We start from the raw sequence: 17,871 nt of genomic DNA on the forward strand, positions 1-17,871 counted from the left end.
TTAGGGTTCATCCTGGAAACCCACACCCTTGTGTAGTGTACCATGGCAGTATTAGGGGCCAATCCCACCTCTTCCAGGAGTGCAGTGTGGGCCCAGGGTAGACTGCTTCATAACAAAAAAAACATTTATTAAGTAGCCACAACCTAACAAACCCTGCTCACCTGCTTCTCCCCCTCTCTTGCCCGGGAGGGGGCTCCCTGGAGTGCAGAGATACAAATTGGGGGTCCAAGTGGAGGTGCTCCTGGCAACACCCCACAGGCCTTGCTGCCAGCCTTGGCTCCCCCTCTGGTGCCAAGATTTGTGACCCTGGACTTGAACCTCATCTGCCTGAGGACTTGTCTGCTGGCAACTCTAGCTAGAGGGCTTGGCCCAGCTTCTGGCCTTCTAGCCCCTGAGGTCCGTGCAGCCCTGTGCCCGCAAGGCCTATTTGAGCACAAGCATGGCCTCCGTGCCATCCTTGGTGGTCAAGTAGAGACCATGAGTGAGGTAGTACTCCCGCCGCAGGAAGGCGTAGAAGTAATCGGAGATGAGCAGGATCTGGAGGGGAGAAAGAGAGAAACTTTGAGGTACCTCCTCCTGAACCTTGGGTACCTGAGGGGCTAGGCAACTGTTGGAGAGACCTTTTCTAGGGTCTTCCACCTCAGGACCTACACTTGACCCTGCAAGGTCTCGCTGGCACCTCAGAAGTACCTGTACTGCCCTCCCTTCCTATACCAAGATCCACACACATCTCCTTCCCAGGCCCTGGCCTCTGAACTCCAGACTGATACTTGTGCAACCAGAGGCCCCACCTCACCTCTTGGGTGCCCACAGGCCCCTCCACCCCAGCCAGCTCACCTGTCAAACCTGCTTCTCCCACTAGGAACCTATGTCTCCCATCTTCCATCCAGGTGCTCAGGCCACAGAATCACCCAATACTTCTCCTATATACAAAACCACTAAGTCCTGCCAGTTCTACCTCCTAAACTCTCAAATCCACCCATTTCTACCCATCTTCACAGCTACCACACTGGACAAAGTCACTGTCATCTCAACAGCAGTCTCTTCTTTGGGGTCCCTGAATCGCAAACTTCCTCTCCGCTCAGTGCATTTTCCCTAGCGGCCAGAGGTTGCTTTTCAAAACAAATCTGATCGAAGTCCTCTACAGGCTTCCTATGCCTTGTAGGGTGAAGACCAAACTCCCTGGGGTTCTGAGGCCTTGTACCTGGTCCCTGCTGTGTACATGCATCATCCTCTCCCCTGTTCTACCTCATTCTGCTCCAGCCACACTGGCCTCTTCCCTCCCACTGCAGATCTTTGCTGTTTCCTCTGCCTGGAATAGTCTCTCCCCTTTTATCTAGTCAACACCTGCTTCCCCTTCAAGTATCAGGAAGGTTCTTCCTCAGAGAAGCCCTTCCTTACTCCCCAGATTGGGTCTTGGCTCCACTAACCTCTATTTGGTAGCGCAAACTCATCCAAATTTCAGATTTACATTCATCTCTGATTGCCTGAGGACTGTACTCCTTCCTCAAATGGTTCTGCCGCCATGGTATATGTGCCCAGCTCAGTCTTTCTTGTATGGACCACAGAATCAAAAGGGCCCTAGAAACACAGCCTACCATCCCTCTCACTGAGGCCCAGAGAGAAACAGGGATTTCCCAAGATCTCTCACGTGCTAGACCTACAGCCTTACACTCCCATCTGTCCCAAGCTCCCATACCTCCAGGCCCTGGAACAGAAGGGGCAAGGCCCAGCGCCACGGAAGGGGGAGGGGAGAGGGGCTCCCCACTGCAGACCTCACCAGCTCTCAGGCATTTAGAGGCCTTTCAGACTATCAGCAACTACCACTTCTCGGCACAGACGGGGAGACGGAAGCCCAGAGCAAGCGGGGGACCTGGCTAGGGTCTTGGAGCAGGTCAGAGGGTTGAGCTGAGCTTGGGATCTTGGCCTCTGACCCTGAGAGCCCAGTCCTGGGCAGCCTCTCACACTGAGAGCAGGAAGAAGGGGATGGAGTTGCCTGGAGGAACTTAGGACAAGGCACCACAGGGGCCTGTCTGGAAGGATTGACGATCCCCATCTTACAGATGAGGAAATTAAGGCACAAAGGGGTCAATAGTTGGTCTAAGGCTATACCAGGAGACATGGACCCTGCAAGGCTATGTACAGGGATCCAGTTTGCCAGGGGGCACAGAACTCTGCCTCTGTGGGTGGGTATCAGTAAAGCAGACAGAGCCCAGGAAGCCCCTGAGGCCTTGTCCCACAGCTGTCCTTTGGGGGCAGTTATCACAGTATGAAAGGAATGTCCATTATAAAATCACAGCACCAATGTCACACACAAACAGCTGGGCACACAAGTAGCAGGAAGTCAAAATATGAGGTATTAGATTGAACTACATGAAACTGCTGTTTTTGCAGATCATAAACGGTTAACTATTGGCAATTTCATATGGTTCAATATAAAAAGAAAAAAATCAACAAGAAATACCAATAGCAGAGTAAGCATATCATTTAGAAGTACCAGAATGAATAATTGTAAGACCTTAAGAAGTTATTCTTTTTCCTCATAAGCCTTAACTTTGTAAATTATGTACGTTATGTTGATAAAAATACAAAGTCAATGAACAACAATCAGCCAATTAATAAATGACTTAATAAATAAATGGGGAGAAATTCCTTTTGGAATCCTTATAGAAGAATTCCAAATAATACATGTAGATACTCCCCGCTCCAGGAGGCAGAGCTTAATTCCTGCCCTCTTCCCACCCCCTGCTCTGAAGGGTGGGCTTAGTGACTCACTTCCAAAGAGCAGAGCTGGGAGAGAGAAAATAGCAACTTTAAACTGGAGAAGCCTGGCAAACACTATCTTAACCAAATGAGGGGTAACAGCATGAAGTTGTGTGGCTAGCATGTACTTCCTGAGCGTTCCAAAAACACAAAACCTGGTCTCATGATGAGAAAACTATCAGACGAACCCAAAGTGGGGACACTCTGCAGGCTAGTTGGCCAGTGCTCAAGACTGTCCAGGTCATGAGAAATTAGGAAAGACCGAGAAAACAAGCAGAGGGCACAGGGAGACATGACAACTAAGTATAATGTAGTGCCTTTGATTGGATCCTGGAAGAGAAAGGATATGACAGGAAACCTGGTGAAATCCGTATCAAGTCTGGAATTTATTTAATAATGTACCAGAGTCAGTTTCTTGGTTTGACAAATGAACCATGGAACTATAAGATGTAAACAACGCAGGAAACTGAGTATGGGGCATATGAAAACCCTGAACTATCTAAAGTTATTCCAAAATTTAAAAGTTTATTTAAAAAAGCAATGCACTATTGTTGTATGCAACAATGTGGATGAGCCACAAAAATATTTATTTTGCTGAGTGAAAGGTGGCTTCAGGACATGTACATGTGAGATTTATGTTTTTCACTGTATGTAAATTTCGCATAAGAAAAAATGTAAATAGGTATTGAGCTCTGGTTAATGATATACATGCTGAAATATTTAGCAGAGAATGTATTGATGCCTGCACTTCACTTTGAAATACATTTAAAAAATAAGAGTGAGGGATGAATAATTTGTGATCACACAAGTAGAGAAAAATGTTAATGGTAGAGTCCAGGTGGTTGGTTAAATCTTTCAACTTTGCTGTGTGTGTGAAAATGTTCATAATAAGTGTCAGGAGGATGGTGTGGAGGGAAAGAGCCCTGTGTGCTGGTCTGTCTGGAATAGAAGGTCATAGTCCTGAGTGGGTGCCCTGCTCCTGCCCCTAGGGAAAGGGCATCTCGTGGACACCAGGCCGGCCTTTGGGGGCAGTTATCACAGCAAAGGTTGACTTCACACACTCCACCCCCTTTCTCACCCAGGCCCTAGGTTCCCAGTCCAGGGAGGGGGAGCCTAGAGCTGTAGCTGAGCTGGTGGGAGGGGCTGATCCCTGCTCCCTTTCAGAGGGAAGCCCCTGGCTGGTCACAGGCTGGCTAAGACAACCTCTTCTGACCTTGAATCTTTCCATTTAAGCTGAAGAGAAGGGATTTCCCAAAGGCCCTGCGATTCAGCCAACAGAGCAGCTGCAGAGCCAGAGCCCCTTTGTCCAGTCTGGGTAGGGGAAGTTGGGCAAGGGGCCGTGGAGATGCCATGGGCAAGTCAGTAGCTGTGTGTCCCTATGTAAGTCACTCCCCCTTCATTAAGCTGCATTTCCCTCATCTGTAAAATAAGTGATAAACTCTAGTTTATTACCTACAATAGTAGCTCTGTCCTTGCTCTGTCCCTCTGTGCTTTCAGAGACCTAAAGGGCAGCTATTCTGTAAAGCTGCCCTCACTAACTGTAGCTGAGCTCCTCAGCCTCTCTCCCGCCATCAGCCACCAAGTCCTGCCAATTCCCTTCCTCAGACTTCCAACTCAGCCCCCTTTTCTCCATTCCACTGCCTCCCTCATCCTGGGGGATCTCTCTCGATTATCTATCTATCTATCTATCTATCTATCTATCTATCTATCTATCTATCTATCTATCTATCTCTATCTCTCTGTCTCACACACACCCTCCCCCCTCCCCCTGCCCTTCACTTGCCTGCTCAGAATCCAAAGGGCTCCTTCTTATCCCTTGAGAGGTATCATCTCCATCTCCTGCCCTTAGAGTCTTCCCTAACCCCACGCTCAGTTATGTGACCCCTAAAGTGAAGTCATTTCCTATTGGCGTCCCCACCAAATGGGATGGCATCTGCTTCAGCTCTGTGGGTCCAGACACTACACAGGGCTGGTGCTCTGGGAGTAGTCTGCTGGTCCCCAACCCCTCAGTGCTGCCCCACAGAGGACTCAGTAGGACCGCATTCCCCTCACTAGCAGCCATGAGGGCCAGGATTTCCCTTTGGGCCACAAGGAAGATTTAATGGGATAGCTGATAAAAGGGTGGTCAGGGATAGAAAGAGGTAGGTCAAAAGTGGAATGAAACAGAACGTACTCCATGACAGGGTGGGAGAGAAGAGAGACAGGGAAATCAACATACTCTGAGGGTCCGCCATGGGGCGGGCCCTTTAACAAGAAGCATGTGACTGAACCTCCACAACACTCTGCGGTGGGGCTTGTGCACCCCGCTTAGAGATGAGCTCACTCAGAGGTTAAGAATCTTACCTGGGGTCGCATGGGAGTAAATGAAGCGTTTAGGCTGCAGTGCCCAAATTGCCTTTCTGAGGCCCAAACCCTGGTTCTGCCCATCAACCTCCAACACCCTCAATTCGGGGTGCTGGGCAAAGGGGCTGCACCAACATGGGCTGAATCCTGCCACAGACCCATACTGACACTTCATATATACTAAGACCCCTGTGGAGGCTATGATCCCTATTCACAGGTCTGTCACTTAGCCAAGGAGAGAGAGTGAGTTTTTTTTTTTGGAAAAGGCAAAACAAGTGTCTGAGACATCTGGGCCCGCGGAGGCCATTCAGTGCATCTAGAAGCTGCAGGGCTCAGGAGAGCAGCCCCAGCCAACACTGGCCTCTGGGAGGCAGCTTCCTGGAGAAGCAGGTACTGTCACTCTGGGCATGTCCCAGTTCCGCAGGTCTCTTGCCCCTGTTGGAGATGCTGACACTCAACAGCCAGCCTGCACTTGGGAGATCTCACGTGGTCATCACCGTTGGCAATCAAATGGCAGCGTCTTCTGCCCACACTGCCTGGGGATCTTGGAAACTGGGAGCAAGAGGGGCTGACAGCTGACTTATGGAGCTAGACAGGGTTTTGGCGTGACCCAGCAACTCATAGGCCTGAATGGACATGTGTGGGAGGAAATGGAAGAGAAGAGCTCCACCCGGTAGCTCTAAAAATGCAAAATAATAGGGAAATCACTGGACCTCAGTCTCTGGGTCTAGAAGGTCACAAAGAAAGATCAAAGCCAGCTGCATTATCTACATGGTACTTGTCAACTGACAAAAGCTTTCTCCATCCAACTTCACAGAGTATTTACAACTACCTTTCTAGACTGAGGACAGTGAGGCCACCACCCCGTCTCCCCAGGTTTAAACAGCCTCCTCCCTGTGCTCAGATTCCAGCTCATACCCCTTACCTCTCTTCCCTGCCTGGCAGAGTGATGTTTTCAGAGCATGAATCTGATCACAGTTGTCCTCGGCTTAAAACCAAAAGCTCAGCCTGGTCTTCAGCATAATGAGGCTCGTGTGGGCCACGTGGCTCTGAAACCACCACTGTCCTGAAATGGCCTCATTCCCTATCAGGTGGCACGAGCCAGTCCTACAGAACTACCTTCCACACTGGTGCGCTCGCTCACGCTCTGTCTCTCTCTCTCTCCGCCAGGTCTCGGTACCTAGAACCCAGTTAGACTCTCAGACTCTACTTAGAGGCTGCTTCTCCCTCAGAAGCTTCCTTAACCGGCCCAGCTCTAAGCTCCCCAGGCTGCATTTACCCTGTTCATAGCACTACTCCACTGCCCAGCCCTGCTCATTTCCTCTTTTTTCCTCTCCCACAGACTGTGGGCTCCTTGGAAGCAGGGCTATGTCTCATTCACCCCTAGCAGAGTCCCTGACATATAGCAGGCGCCTAATTAATATTTGCAAATAAAGAAGTTAGGCCCAAGGAGTTAGTCCTGTGAGTTGCCTAAGGCCAGTGATCCAGGACGGATGGGGCTGGGAGTTGCTGTGGAGTTGGGGCCTCCCAAGCCCAGGCCTTCCGGCTGGCGATGCCCCTTGTGTTTATCCTAGGCTTTTCCTGTCACTCTGGTTGTGTGTGGTGGGGGAGGGCGGTACCTGTGAGAGACAAGCTTGGGATGTTGGGCACTGGGCTAAAGGTTTGAGAATGGGAAGGACAAAGGAATGAACTAAGACTGACAAATGCCACCGGATGAAGAAAGCAAAGTAAACATTCACGCCCAGCTGGACAAGGGCCATAGCACCTCATATCAGGAGGAACGACTCTTCCTACACACAGACCAGGATCTTGCAGACAAGGCCACACACAACTCATGGAAATAAACCTGAAATGGGCCCCTATCTGTCCACAAGTGGGGGTTACACACCACCCAACCACTGCTGATCTACCTCACATTCCCCTAACATTGCCTCACTGGTCCCAGTCCCCAGAATGACACACCAGGCCAACTGAGAGGCAATTCCAGGAGACAAGACTGTGGTTTCATTTGTCCTAGAGTGAATAAGCGAGTCCTGAGCAGGGGCCAATATGCCATAGGGTTAGTGTCCAGACACTAGGGCTCCAGGCCCTCCTGGTGACAGAAAGCAGAATGGCCAAAGCAGAGCCAGCCCAGGACCTATAGGGTCTGCAACAAGAGGAAGAGGGCCAAGGTGGCCCCCCATGGCAAAAAGCAGCAGCTCATGGAGTGTTCCAGACCCCGCTGGGAAGGGCAGGGGGTGGAGGGGATAGAGCAGGAGTGGGACTCTCAAGGCCGGCCATGGGAGAAAAGAGGGGAAGGGGACTCTGGTTCTGACCCCCTAGGAATGGAGCAGGACCTGCCACAGGCCCAGCTTGGGCCAAAACAGAGATGGAACTGGGAGGATAGGGTGTATAAGATTGTGTCACTGGTCATAAAATGTGGATTCTGAGCCCAGCTCATTCTATTTATTCATCAATGTACAGTCATTGAATATTCTTCTTGGTGCTGGGGACACAGTCGTGAACAAGACAGGCCTGGGGGTTGCCTTAATGGAACCCACAGTCTACTGAGAGGACGTGATAAGAACACGAATAAATACAACCCTTTGGAGCTCTGTGACTTCCAAGCCTCAGCTTCCTCATTTGTATTATAAGGAGACAATAACAGTGCCTCCCTCAAAGGGCTATTATGAGAATTAAGTGAATCCTTTATCAGAATAAAATAAAGTTAAACAACTTAAAGGGCTGTCAGTATGGGAGTAGTTATATCAACTGTGGCGAGTCCTCACGTGTCGGGCTTAAAAAGGAGCTTCCCCTCTCATGTACGAACAAGGAGAGGTCACCAAAATGTTTTATTAAAAGGAAAAAAAAAGTCATACTCCTATCATGATGCCAACAACAAAACATACACACAAATAAAACTCTCCATGAGCACACAAGCTGACATAAATGCACAGGGAAAGGTCCAGAAGGCCACACAAGCACATGATCAGGAAGATTAAGGGGATCATATGGGCCTGGCCCCCAGCAAGCTCTCTTTAAACATGAGCCACAATTATAATTTTGGGGAAAGATTTCCTCATGTTCCCTGTTTTTAAGCTGAATTAGGGTGAGCAGGACATCTTATCTTACTCTTTTTAAAAAGCTAAATTTAAATGCATTCCTTTTTGTTTACATGTCATCCTTGATGACCATTCTTCTTTTGTGGGTCACTGACCTGCAGAAGGACAGGGTCAAAAACAAAAAGGAAGGGTGACTGTTCTCCTTCCCTTGGTTTCTGGGTCTGAATGGTTTCCTAGGAATTTGCTCTGTGTATTTGAACAGCGTGTTGTTTGTGCTATTTCCCATGTCAACATATGAATAATGGCAACAGGACCTACACATTATATGTCCAATCCTCTCAACAACCTAGGAGTTGAGAGAAAATTGCCACCCAGAAAAATTCAATCACTTGCTGAAGGTCACACAGTGAGGAAGTGGAGGGGGACCATGACCAACTGATCTTCTCAGTCCCTATACACACACCTATGGATAGGTTACTGATGTCATTTCCTGGTTACTGACTCTGAGGCACAATTATAATTAGCAAATGATCTGTGCCACATGCTGAAAAATATTTAATAGCCCTAGGGGAAAAGGATGGGGCCTAAGTCACCACTGTTTTACCTGCTGGTATAACTAATATTCTACCAATAATTTGTTCTGTTACAGGGCATGGCACTGACCAACTCAAACAGAGCAAGACTTAAAATCTACAGCAAGGTGTTCTCTACATTTAGCCTGATTCAGTAATGATGGGCCTGACTCTGGATGCCTGCTAACAATCCGTACTCATCTGGTTCCCAGGACAGCTCTGATCTGTCTTGTCCAGGGAGGGAAGAATGAGGACCAGGTGAATACAGGCCCCACCCCAGGTAGAAGAGCTAAGAAGAACTAGTTATGGGACTGAGACCATGTCCCCGAAAGCCATACCTCTCAATGGAAGTGCTGACTATAGGTCGGACGGAAGCAGAGGCTGGCTTGGGCAAGGGAGGGCATGCAGGGGTTTTGCTGGCCAGAGACCAGGTTCTGGCAGATACTGGAGAAGGGCTGGGGACAGAGCAGCCACCCACTGACCTTCACCAGTAGGGGTGACTTGGCTTCCATCCTGCCCAGCTCCTAGACTCTCTCTCCTTCCCCTCTCACTTTCCAGTTCTGAAGGGTCCATGTCCTACTCCCCATTCCCTGTGGCTTCCCTTGACCACTCGCAACAGGAAAGGTGATCTCGTTCCCAGCAGACTCTTCCAGCAGTTTCCCTCTGCACATCTGGCCATTAATCACATGCTACTCTCCTGCTATCTTTGGTTCATTCATTCACCAACTGATATTTGCTAAACAACTGCTCTGTGCCAAGTACAGATCTGGTAGTTGGGGACCCTGCAGTGGGTAGGACAGGAAGATCTCTGCTTTTAGCTCACAGGCTAGTGGGGGAGGCCGAGAGAAAAGTAATATAAAGTTAGAGGTTGGGTAAGTGCTATGAAGGAAACAAACAGGGGCCTGAGAAAGAGACAGTGGGGAAGGGGAACCTCATGAAAGGCCTCTTTGAGGAGGTGACATTTAACTCGTACTAAAATTCTAAATGTCTCATATTTGCACTCTGTGACTCCCAACAGGTGAGTCACAGGGGTAGTTTACCCTCATGATGAGGGGTGTCTTCCACCTCAGCCAATTCTCCAAGACAGTGATATGACCTGGGTGCCTGCCTGGGTGAGTTAAGGGCCCCATCTGACACGCCCCTTTGAGATCTGGCAGTGGCAGCAGCCACAAGGCCGAAAGCCAGCAGCCCTAGGAAACATTTGACCCCAGAGAGTTATCTCTGGTTCAGAGCCACAGAGCCCAGACCCAAGGAGGCCGGTGACACTGTTGTGCTAGATGCCTGGACAAACTGCCAGCTTACAGGCACTTGGACCATGGTTGGGAAGCCTGGAGGTTGGTCTGACCTGTCTGAAGGGCAACCTGGCAATATCTGCCCAAACATACAATGCATATGCCTTCTGACCCAGCAAATCCCACCATCTGGAACCTATCCTAAGAAAACACTAGCAGGTGTATACAAGAGTATGTGGAGGGATACGCGAGGCTCCTCTATTTATCATAAATAGCAAAATAACCAGAAGCAAGCTCAGTGTCCACCGGCAGGGGCCTACCTAGTCAGATATGTCATAGTATATCCCAACTGTGGGATAGCGGAGCCATTAAAAAAAAGATTCTCAATTTAGATCATTAAGTGAAAAACAACAGTGTAGGAGTTTTTAAAATTAGTTTCAGGTGTACAGCATAGTGGTTAGACATTTATATAATTTACAAAGTGATCCCCCTGATTAGTCTAAGACCATCTGGCATTATGCATAGCCATTACAATATTATTGACCATATTCCCTATGCTGTACTTCACATCCCCATGACTATTTTGTAACACCAATTTGGACTTCTTAATCCCTTCACCTTTTTCATCCAGGCCCCCAATCCCCCTCCCATCTGGCAATCACCAGTTTGTTCTCTGTATCTGTGAGTCTGTTTTCATTTTATTTGTTCATTTATTTGTTTCTTAGATTTCTCATATAAGTGAAATCATATGGTATTTGTCTTTCTGATTTCATTTCTTTATATAAGCAAAAAAGCTCTTTCCGTGTGCATGTGGACATAGAGCCATCTGTACGTGCACAGAGGACGTCTGCAGACACACCAAACTGACCCCAGTGATCACATCTGCACTGGTGTGGGAGGAAATGGGGCCCAGCTGGATCTTTACTTTTCATTCCATATGCTTTTATTTTGACTTATTTTCCTCAGGAATAATAAATTCATGTATTACTTATATGGTTAAAAACACATTTTAAAAAGATATTTACAAAATGGTAAAAGACAATGCCAAGAGTTCTCTATGCTCAGTCGCTAACACACTCCATCTACCTGGCCTTTGGGGCCTACCACCAGCCCCACCCTCCGCTCCCCAAATTTCAGTTTCTCCTGACTTTGATGGAACCTGACCACTTGCAAACATCTCCCATGCCATTTACAGAGACCCTTGTTTCATAAAGGCAGCCAAAGGTAGCCATATAAAGAAAGCTGTTATCTGGCAAGTTCCATGGATGCTTCGTAATCACTGCAACTGTACTCCTGACCCACACTTGACACTCATGACCTGACGAAGACCTGTGGGCTATTTCAGTGGCACTTGCAAGCTCCTCAGAGTCCCAGGATAGGCCCAGTGCCCTCAGACGCCAGTCATTACTTTCAAAGGAAAAGTAATGAGATTTCACCAAGACAGAAGAGCCAGAACAACCTTTTGGAGTCCACAAGATATCAAGTTGAATCCTGCAGATTTCTGTTTGTTTGAGAAACAGGTAGGAGTTGCTGAGCATCCACTATAAATAATTGCTGTGTGACAGGAAGACTAGACCCTCTGACCTGGTCCCATCTAGACTACAGGGCCCTTCATCTCTCTTCCTGCTGTTCATACATCAAGATAAATAGCTGAGCCAGGCATTAACTGTCCAGAAATGTCCATGCAGGAAATACCAGACCCATCACTCACTGCAAAAGCCCTAACTCCCTTCTTCTTTCCCAGCAGTTAACCTTGGCGGCACGAATCTCCCTGGGGATTATTCAGTGCCATCATTAGTCTTTCCAGCTAGTTCTGCTTCCCATTCGGCCCATTACACACAGGAAATGCCTGGTTGTGCCAATGGCAAGTGAAATGGTAAACAGTACAATTGATTCTGATAGCACCTCCACAATGAGGACAGAGCTGACCTGAGAGCACACGGCACAGTGACCAAGTGACCTTCGGAGAAGTTTGCTAGACCACCTGCAACAGAATCTCTGGGAGAGCTTGTTAAAAATGCAAATTCCTGACCCTGTTTTCCACATCTGTGGAAACATCTGTGGAAGTGGGATCAGGAAATCTGCATTTTTATTTTATTTTTTTTTTAATAATCAAAGCCATGTAATGATGACAGGCATCACATAACTATAAGATATAAAACATAGTAATAGAGAATCTGCATTTTTAAGAAGCTCCCACCAATGACTTCACTGCTGAGAACTACTCTCTATGGCACGAAGCGGGAGGCTTGCCCTGGGCCAGAGAAGGTCGGAGCTCCTTGCTGGTACTTCTCAGTGACCCCTGACAGCCTCCTCTCCGGCTACTCCTAGCTGTGCAATCTGCACTCCAGACTTACTCAAGAGCTAGAATGTACTATTTCTCATCCTCCTGCCTTTGCTCCTGCTGTCCCGGACTCTGGAAAGCCTCTCCCCCACTTGCCTCTGCCCTTCCCACTCTCACACAGTACACTCACTTTGGGTGTCACACACCCCAGGCACCATTACAGAAAGAAGGTGTCCTCAGAAACAGCCTTCCCTGAATTTGGTTCTTGGCTCCTCCAATGACTTCGGGCAAGAGGCAGCCTCTGTGAGGCTCAGTTCCCGTTTGTAAAACAGGGCTTGCTGTGAGAATTCGATGAGGTGATGGCTCGGCATGATGCCCAGTAAATGTTAGCCAGATAGTTTTCCCTACTGCTCTTACTTCCCTATCTTCTTTACCAGACCACAAGCTACTTGAGGGGCGGAACTGTCCCCTCATTCACATCCAAACCCTTGGTTTGCAGAACCCAGGGCCCAGGTTTAATGTCTGAGATTACAAAATGCTGTCTCCATGCTGCCCTTGACTCTTACCTGCCCAACATTGAAGGTCAGTGTGATGGCATAAAAGAAATTGGAGTTGGCACTTCCCGCATAAATCCAGAGGTGCCACAGGACAGGGAAGAGCACGGAGCAGACGATAATGATGCAGCCAAGGACAAAGACGTTTCGCAGGACTGCAAAGACAGATGGTCACAGTTAGCTCAGTGCTGATTCTCTTTGAGACCCTTTCCTTGCTATGATGGCTCCATAGGACAGAGAGGCCCAAGGAGAGCCTGGCGTAGCGCAAAGGCAGAACCCACCCTCCAGCCTTACCTATTCCGCCCTACTCATAGGCACGGCAGTGCCAAGAGGCAAACTTTAGACCCTCGAGTCAATGTTTCCCCGTGCCCAAAGCTGATGGGAGGTCTTAGATTTGGACCCTGTACCTCCCACTTGTGGGCCTGGCTGATTGCAGTTATCAATGCCATGAATGCCTCTGGACACTGCAAAGGGGGCATTTCAGCAAGACACTGCCCTCTACCCCACTAATCTGAGAATGTCCAAGCGTAACTCCTCTCCTCTCCCCAGGCAGGGTGTTGTCCAGCCACAGGGATCATGGACAGGAATGGCAGCATGAACCCATGAAGAGACCCCACAGTGAGTCTCTATGGTGCTCCAGCCAGGGTCTTAGAAAATGTTTTTCATTCTCCTTAATTCATGTCTTAGGTCTCCTGCCTTGTCCTTCAAATGTCCCTCACTCTCACTTAGATGATTTAAAAATCTTTTTGACAACTTCCTCCCCTAACATCACCCCTACCCCCAGAGGGAAAAAGGAATCCCACTTGGGAGAAAGCTCTCCCTGAAGCCCCAGGGAGGGCCTGGGCAGGCAGGTGAGTTCAGCATGATAGTGGGCACAGACTTGGCTTCAGAGAGACGTTGGTAAAAATTCCTGCTCTACCAGCAAGTTCTTCTGAGTCTCCGCTCCCTCGTCTCTAGAACAGAGCTAAAATGACAACTTCGTGGGAGCGTTACATGAATTAAACAAGAAGATGTGTGAAACACCCGGCACAGATGGATTACTGTGTGTTTTCTACTGGCTGCTATAACAAGTTACCAAAAATTTAGTGGTTTAAATAATATAACTTATAATCTTACAGTTCTAGAGGCTAGAAATCCAAAATGGGTCTCACAGACTAAAAACCAAGATATCTTCAGGGCTGTATTCCCTCTGGAGACTTTAGGGGGAAATCCATTTGCTTGCCTTCGTAGCACGTAGAGACTGCCTGAGTTCTTGATCCCCTTCATCTTCAACCAGCAATGCTGGGTTAAGTCCTTCTCACACTACATTACTCTGAACTCCTCTTTCGTCTCCCTACTTTTTTAGAAAGTAGACTTCAGTTTTTAAAGAAGTTATAGGTTCACAGCAAAACTGAGTGGAAGGTACAGAGATTTCCCACACGCCTCCTGCTTCCACCTCTTCCACTATAAGGGCTCCTGTGATTACACTGGGCCCAGCTGGATTTTCTAGGATAATCTCCCCATCTGAAGGTCCTTTTCCCATGTAAGGTGATATATTCACAGGTTTTGTGGATTATTATGTGAACATCATTGTGGGGTGAGGAGGGGCCATTATTCTGGTTACTACACTGTGCGTCCCCTGCCACCTTTAAATTCAATAGAGGATATCTGACAGTAGAATTACGTGCTATTTCTACTTCTTTCTTTACGCTTTATTGAATTTTAAATAAGCTAATAAATATTACTTAAAATGAATTAATTGAAAGAAAAAAAATAGCACTAGTTCTGATTCCCAGCAGACAGTTAAGGAATAGAAGTTCCCTTCCCTTCACTGATCCTGACTTTCAGGAAATCCACTGGAGGGACAGGGAAACTCCTGAATCTTAAGGCTGCTGACCTCAGTTGTACAAAGACTTGGTTGAAATACTGTTCTAGGAGTTCATGCATTGGAAGGGGGCTGGATTACACACACAATTCTCAATTTTGGTTGCAAAATGAAATCATCTGGGGAAGCCCACCCAGATTAAGTAAATCAGAGTCTCTAGGGGTGAGGCCCAGGAATTCATATTAGTTTCTAAAAGCTTTCCCAGTGATTCTAATATGCAGCCAATGTTGTGAACCACTGGATTATAGCTGCAGACCTTTACCAAATAGGAGGCCTATATAAGTCTGCAACAGAGATATCACTGGTTCACAGTGAGAATAATGAGGACAAAATAGTTCGGAGTTCTTGTTAAAGCTGAATGTTTCCAATTTAAGGTTCATTCTTTATTGAGAAATGACAGGTGGTTTTTTTGGTGCTGGTTGTTGTTGCTAAAGAGTCCTTTCTTTTATTAAATGAAGATAAACGGCTGGTAGTTGACTGTTTTAATGTTTTTAGCAAAATAAAAAGTTGGCAACTCTGTCACCAGAGTTTTTTAAATGTTAGTGGTCTGTGAAATCCCACAATTTGGAAACACTGGCCTGGAGGGCTTCCAAGGTCCTCTTTTCTGATCTGAAATTTCCACAATTCTGGGTTTTCAAAGCTGAGAGGTTAAGGCCTTGACTCAAGCCTTCCTGAGACCTCTCCTTTCTTGTCCTTTCTCTCAGAAACAGGAAGTATGGGAAAAGGGATGTGTGCACAGATAATTATTGCTGTTGTTGTTATTAAATAATGTTACAACCTTAAGAAAGAAATAATCTATGTACCTTTTCTCTACTCCAATATCACCACCACTGATATTTCTCAATGGTTCTTTCTGATTCCTTGGAAATTATTTTGCTGAAAAGGGGTGGTACCCAATATTCCTAAAATAAAACTCCTGTGATCTGACACCCCAGGTGGGTCTTTGTTTCATGCCTCTAGCCACTCTGGATTTCAGACCAGGTGACAAGAAGGTGACCAAGTGCACAGAGACTGAGAGAGGCTCACATGTAGCTCCTAGATGCAATCATGAAGATTATTCCTGTGTGCCTGGAGGAACTGTCACCAGCATCCAGTTGGCTTCTGGCCTGTGGTGACCTTTGCAGAACTAGGGAGCTGCTATTCTCTTGCTGGCTGACAGGTCAGAGGACTAGAGCTATATGCCAGAGCAGATGGAGCTAGGGACCTGGGGCACAGGACAGCTTGTTCCAGGCACCAGGAGGTGTCAGAGATGTCAGAGATGACCAGGGCCTAATGAGACGAAAGGGCTCACTCTTCATCAGACTTGCTAGGCCAGCTGGAATCATATTCCTATGTTCACTGAATGGCTTATCCAATCTCTGGCTCCACTATTGACAAACTAAAACTTCAGGCAAGTCATTTTGCCTATCTAAGCCTCAGGCATTCAGAAATAAAATTGTACTTGAAGAATCCAGTCCCATTGAGAGGGGCACAGAGGTGATTTAGGGACATCAAAGGTCATGGTGACGTTCCTTTTCTTAAACTAGGTGCTAGGTACATGGAAATTTATTGCATCATTATTCCTTATAATTTACATGTATTTTATCAATATTCTTTTATCTTTTTACAATAGTTAATAAAAACAAAATAAAACACACAAAATCCACCCTTTCGGTAACTGGTTCTCAGCTGGACCACTGCAGGCTGGCACTGGCTCTGCCAGCAGGCTGTTCCCTAACACCGCAATTGTGTGTCTGTATGACTCATCCTGGCCTCAGGTACCAGCGTCTTGGTATCTGGGGACTACACTCCGGGAAGGGCCCATGTGCCTCTTTTTCCCTCTGAGCAGGACAGGAAAACAAAAAGGTGAATGTGTGAGCAGGCATGTTAGCACTGGTAACTAATGTTTAAATTGAATTCTTAACCACACTGAAAGTCTGAATATATTCAACCTAGGCTTAAAGACTTCTCAAAGTCTCCACTCATAGGTTCTCAGGACCAAGCTGAAGACACACCTCACCGCATGTCACGACTAGCAGTTGTCATGCCCCAAACAGACACTCCAAGCACGAGTATTCTCCGCTGAAGGAGCTGGGCACTGAGGATGGTAGCCAGTGCTCTCCGCAGGACTTTCAGACAAGCTGAACTTGCCCAGCCAGACAGCAACAGCATCAATTAGATCATCCAGGTTTCTGGAAACTCCATCTTTATTTTTTGTGCCTCATTATCCCAGAGGGCATGAAATAGCTTATTTCAAGTTTTGAAAAACATGTTTATTCCAATGACTCTGAATGACTCTGGCTACCGAGCCTGAAGCTTTGATCATGGAACTATGCAAGAGCCTCTCCTCCCCTCCCCGCCACACACACATAATTATAACTGATGATAATAACTACATTGCTATTCACATTTATTTTTTCTCAAACATAAAACACTCATGAAAGATATTGTCCACATTCAACAGATGAAAAAATAGGAGGCTCAGAAAGGTTAAATGATTTACCTAAAAACATGTAGCTAGTAATGGGAAAGCCAGGATTCAGTCTCAAGTCAATCTGACTCCAGACTGTGTTTAGTAATATGGGATAAAAGATATTACCCAAGGGAGAGAGATGCCCCGTATGGGATAGATAGCTAAGAAAAAATACTCTATTTTTTAGGGAAAAGGATCAATGTCCCTAAGACCCATCCTGTCGCAAACTGAGGTATGTTCATATTTGGTGGCCTTGTGATTTGTCACTGTCCACTCTATCAAGAGGCCTCAAGGTGACTCTGAGCCCAGTGGACTGGGTGTCTCTTATCTGTGCAATGAGGATATCATAGGCAGAAGATGCCACTTCCTCCTCCCAGGCCGGCAAGACTGGTCACCATCACACCAGGCCATTATCACCTGCAAGAGCAGCCGCGCTTGGCCCGCCCACTTAGCTGTTTACCTTTGCACACAGGCCCATTCTCACAGGTAGGTTTCTTTCAGGCAGCTCATCAGTTTCACATCCTGGTTGACACCCAAAGAGCCCCAAAACAACAACACAGACTCACTTCCCCTGACCTCCCGAGTTCATTCTTGACACCTTGCTGGGCACCCACTATAGGCAAGGAAAGTTCAATGGCTCTCTTTCCATGCTGCTTTAGAGAATCAAGTGGTGTTGGGCCACTGACACTGCCTGTTCATTAGAGAGGTTTCAAAAACCCTTCCACAAACATTTGCTGAGTTGTTCCCATGTGTCAAGTTTGATCCT

General features: G+C 47.3%; 1 protein-coding gene across 1 annotated transcript in view; it reads right to left on the bottom strand.

The window, feature by feature from the left end:
- Positions 1-105: 105 nt before the first annotated feature.
- The window catches only part of PIGU (phosphatidylinositol glycan anchor biosynthesis class U), an 83,317-nt gene continuing 65,551 nt past the window's right edge, over positions 106-17,871 (bottom strand). The window contains exons 11-12 of the mRNA XM_039864131.1: positions 12,802-12,944; positions 106-537 (exon numbers count right to left, since the gene is read on the bottom strand). Coding sequence (XP_039720065.1) covers positions 424-537; positions 12,802-12,944 — 257 coding nt within the window. The 3' untranslated portion in view covers positions 106-423. The remainder of the gene's footprint in view (positions 538-12,801; positions 12,945-17,871) is intronic.

The sequence above is a fragment of the Pteropus medius genome, unplaced genomic scaffold (assembly GCF_902729225.1).
Source record: "Pteropus medius unplaced genomic scaffold, Ma_sr-lr_union100, whole genome shotgun sequence".
Taxonomy (NCBI): domain Eukaryota; kingdom Metazoa; phylum Chordata; class Mammalia; order Chiroptera; family Pteropodidae; genus Pteropus; species Pteropus medius.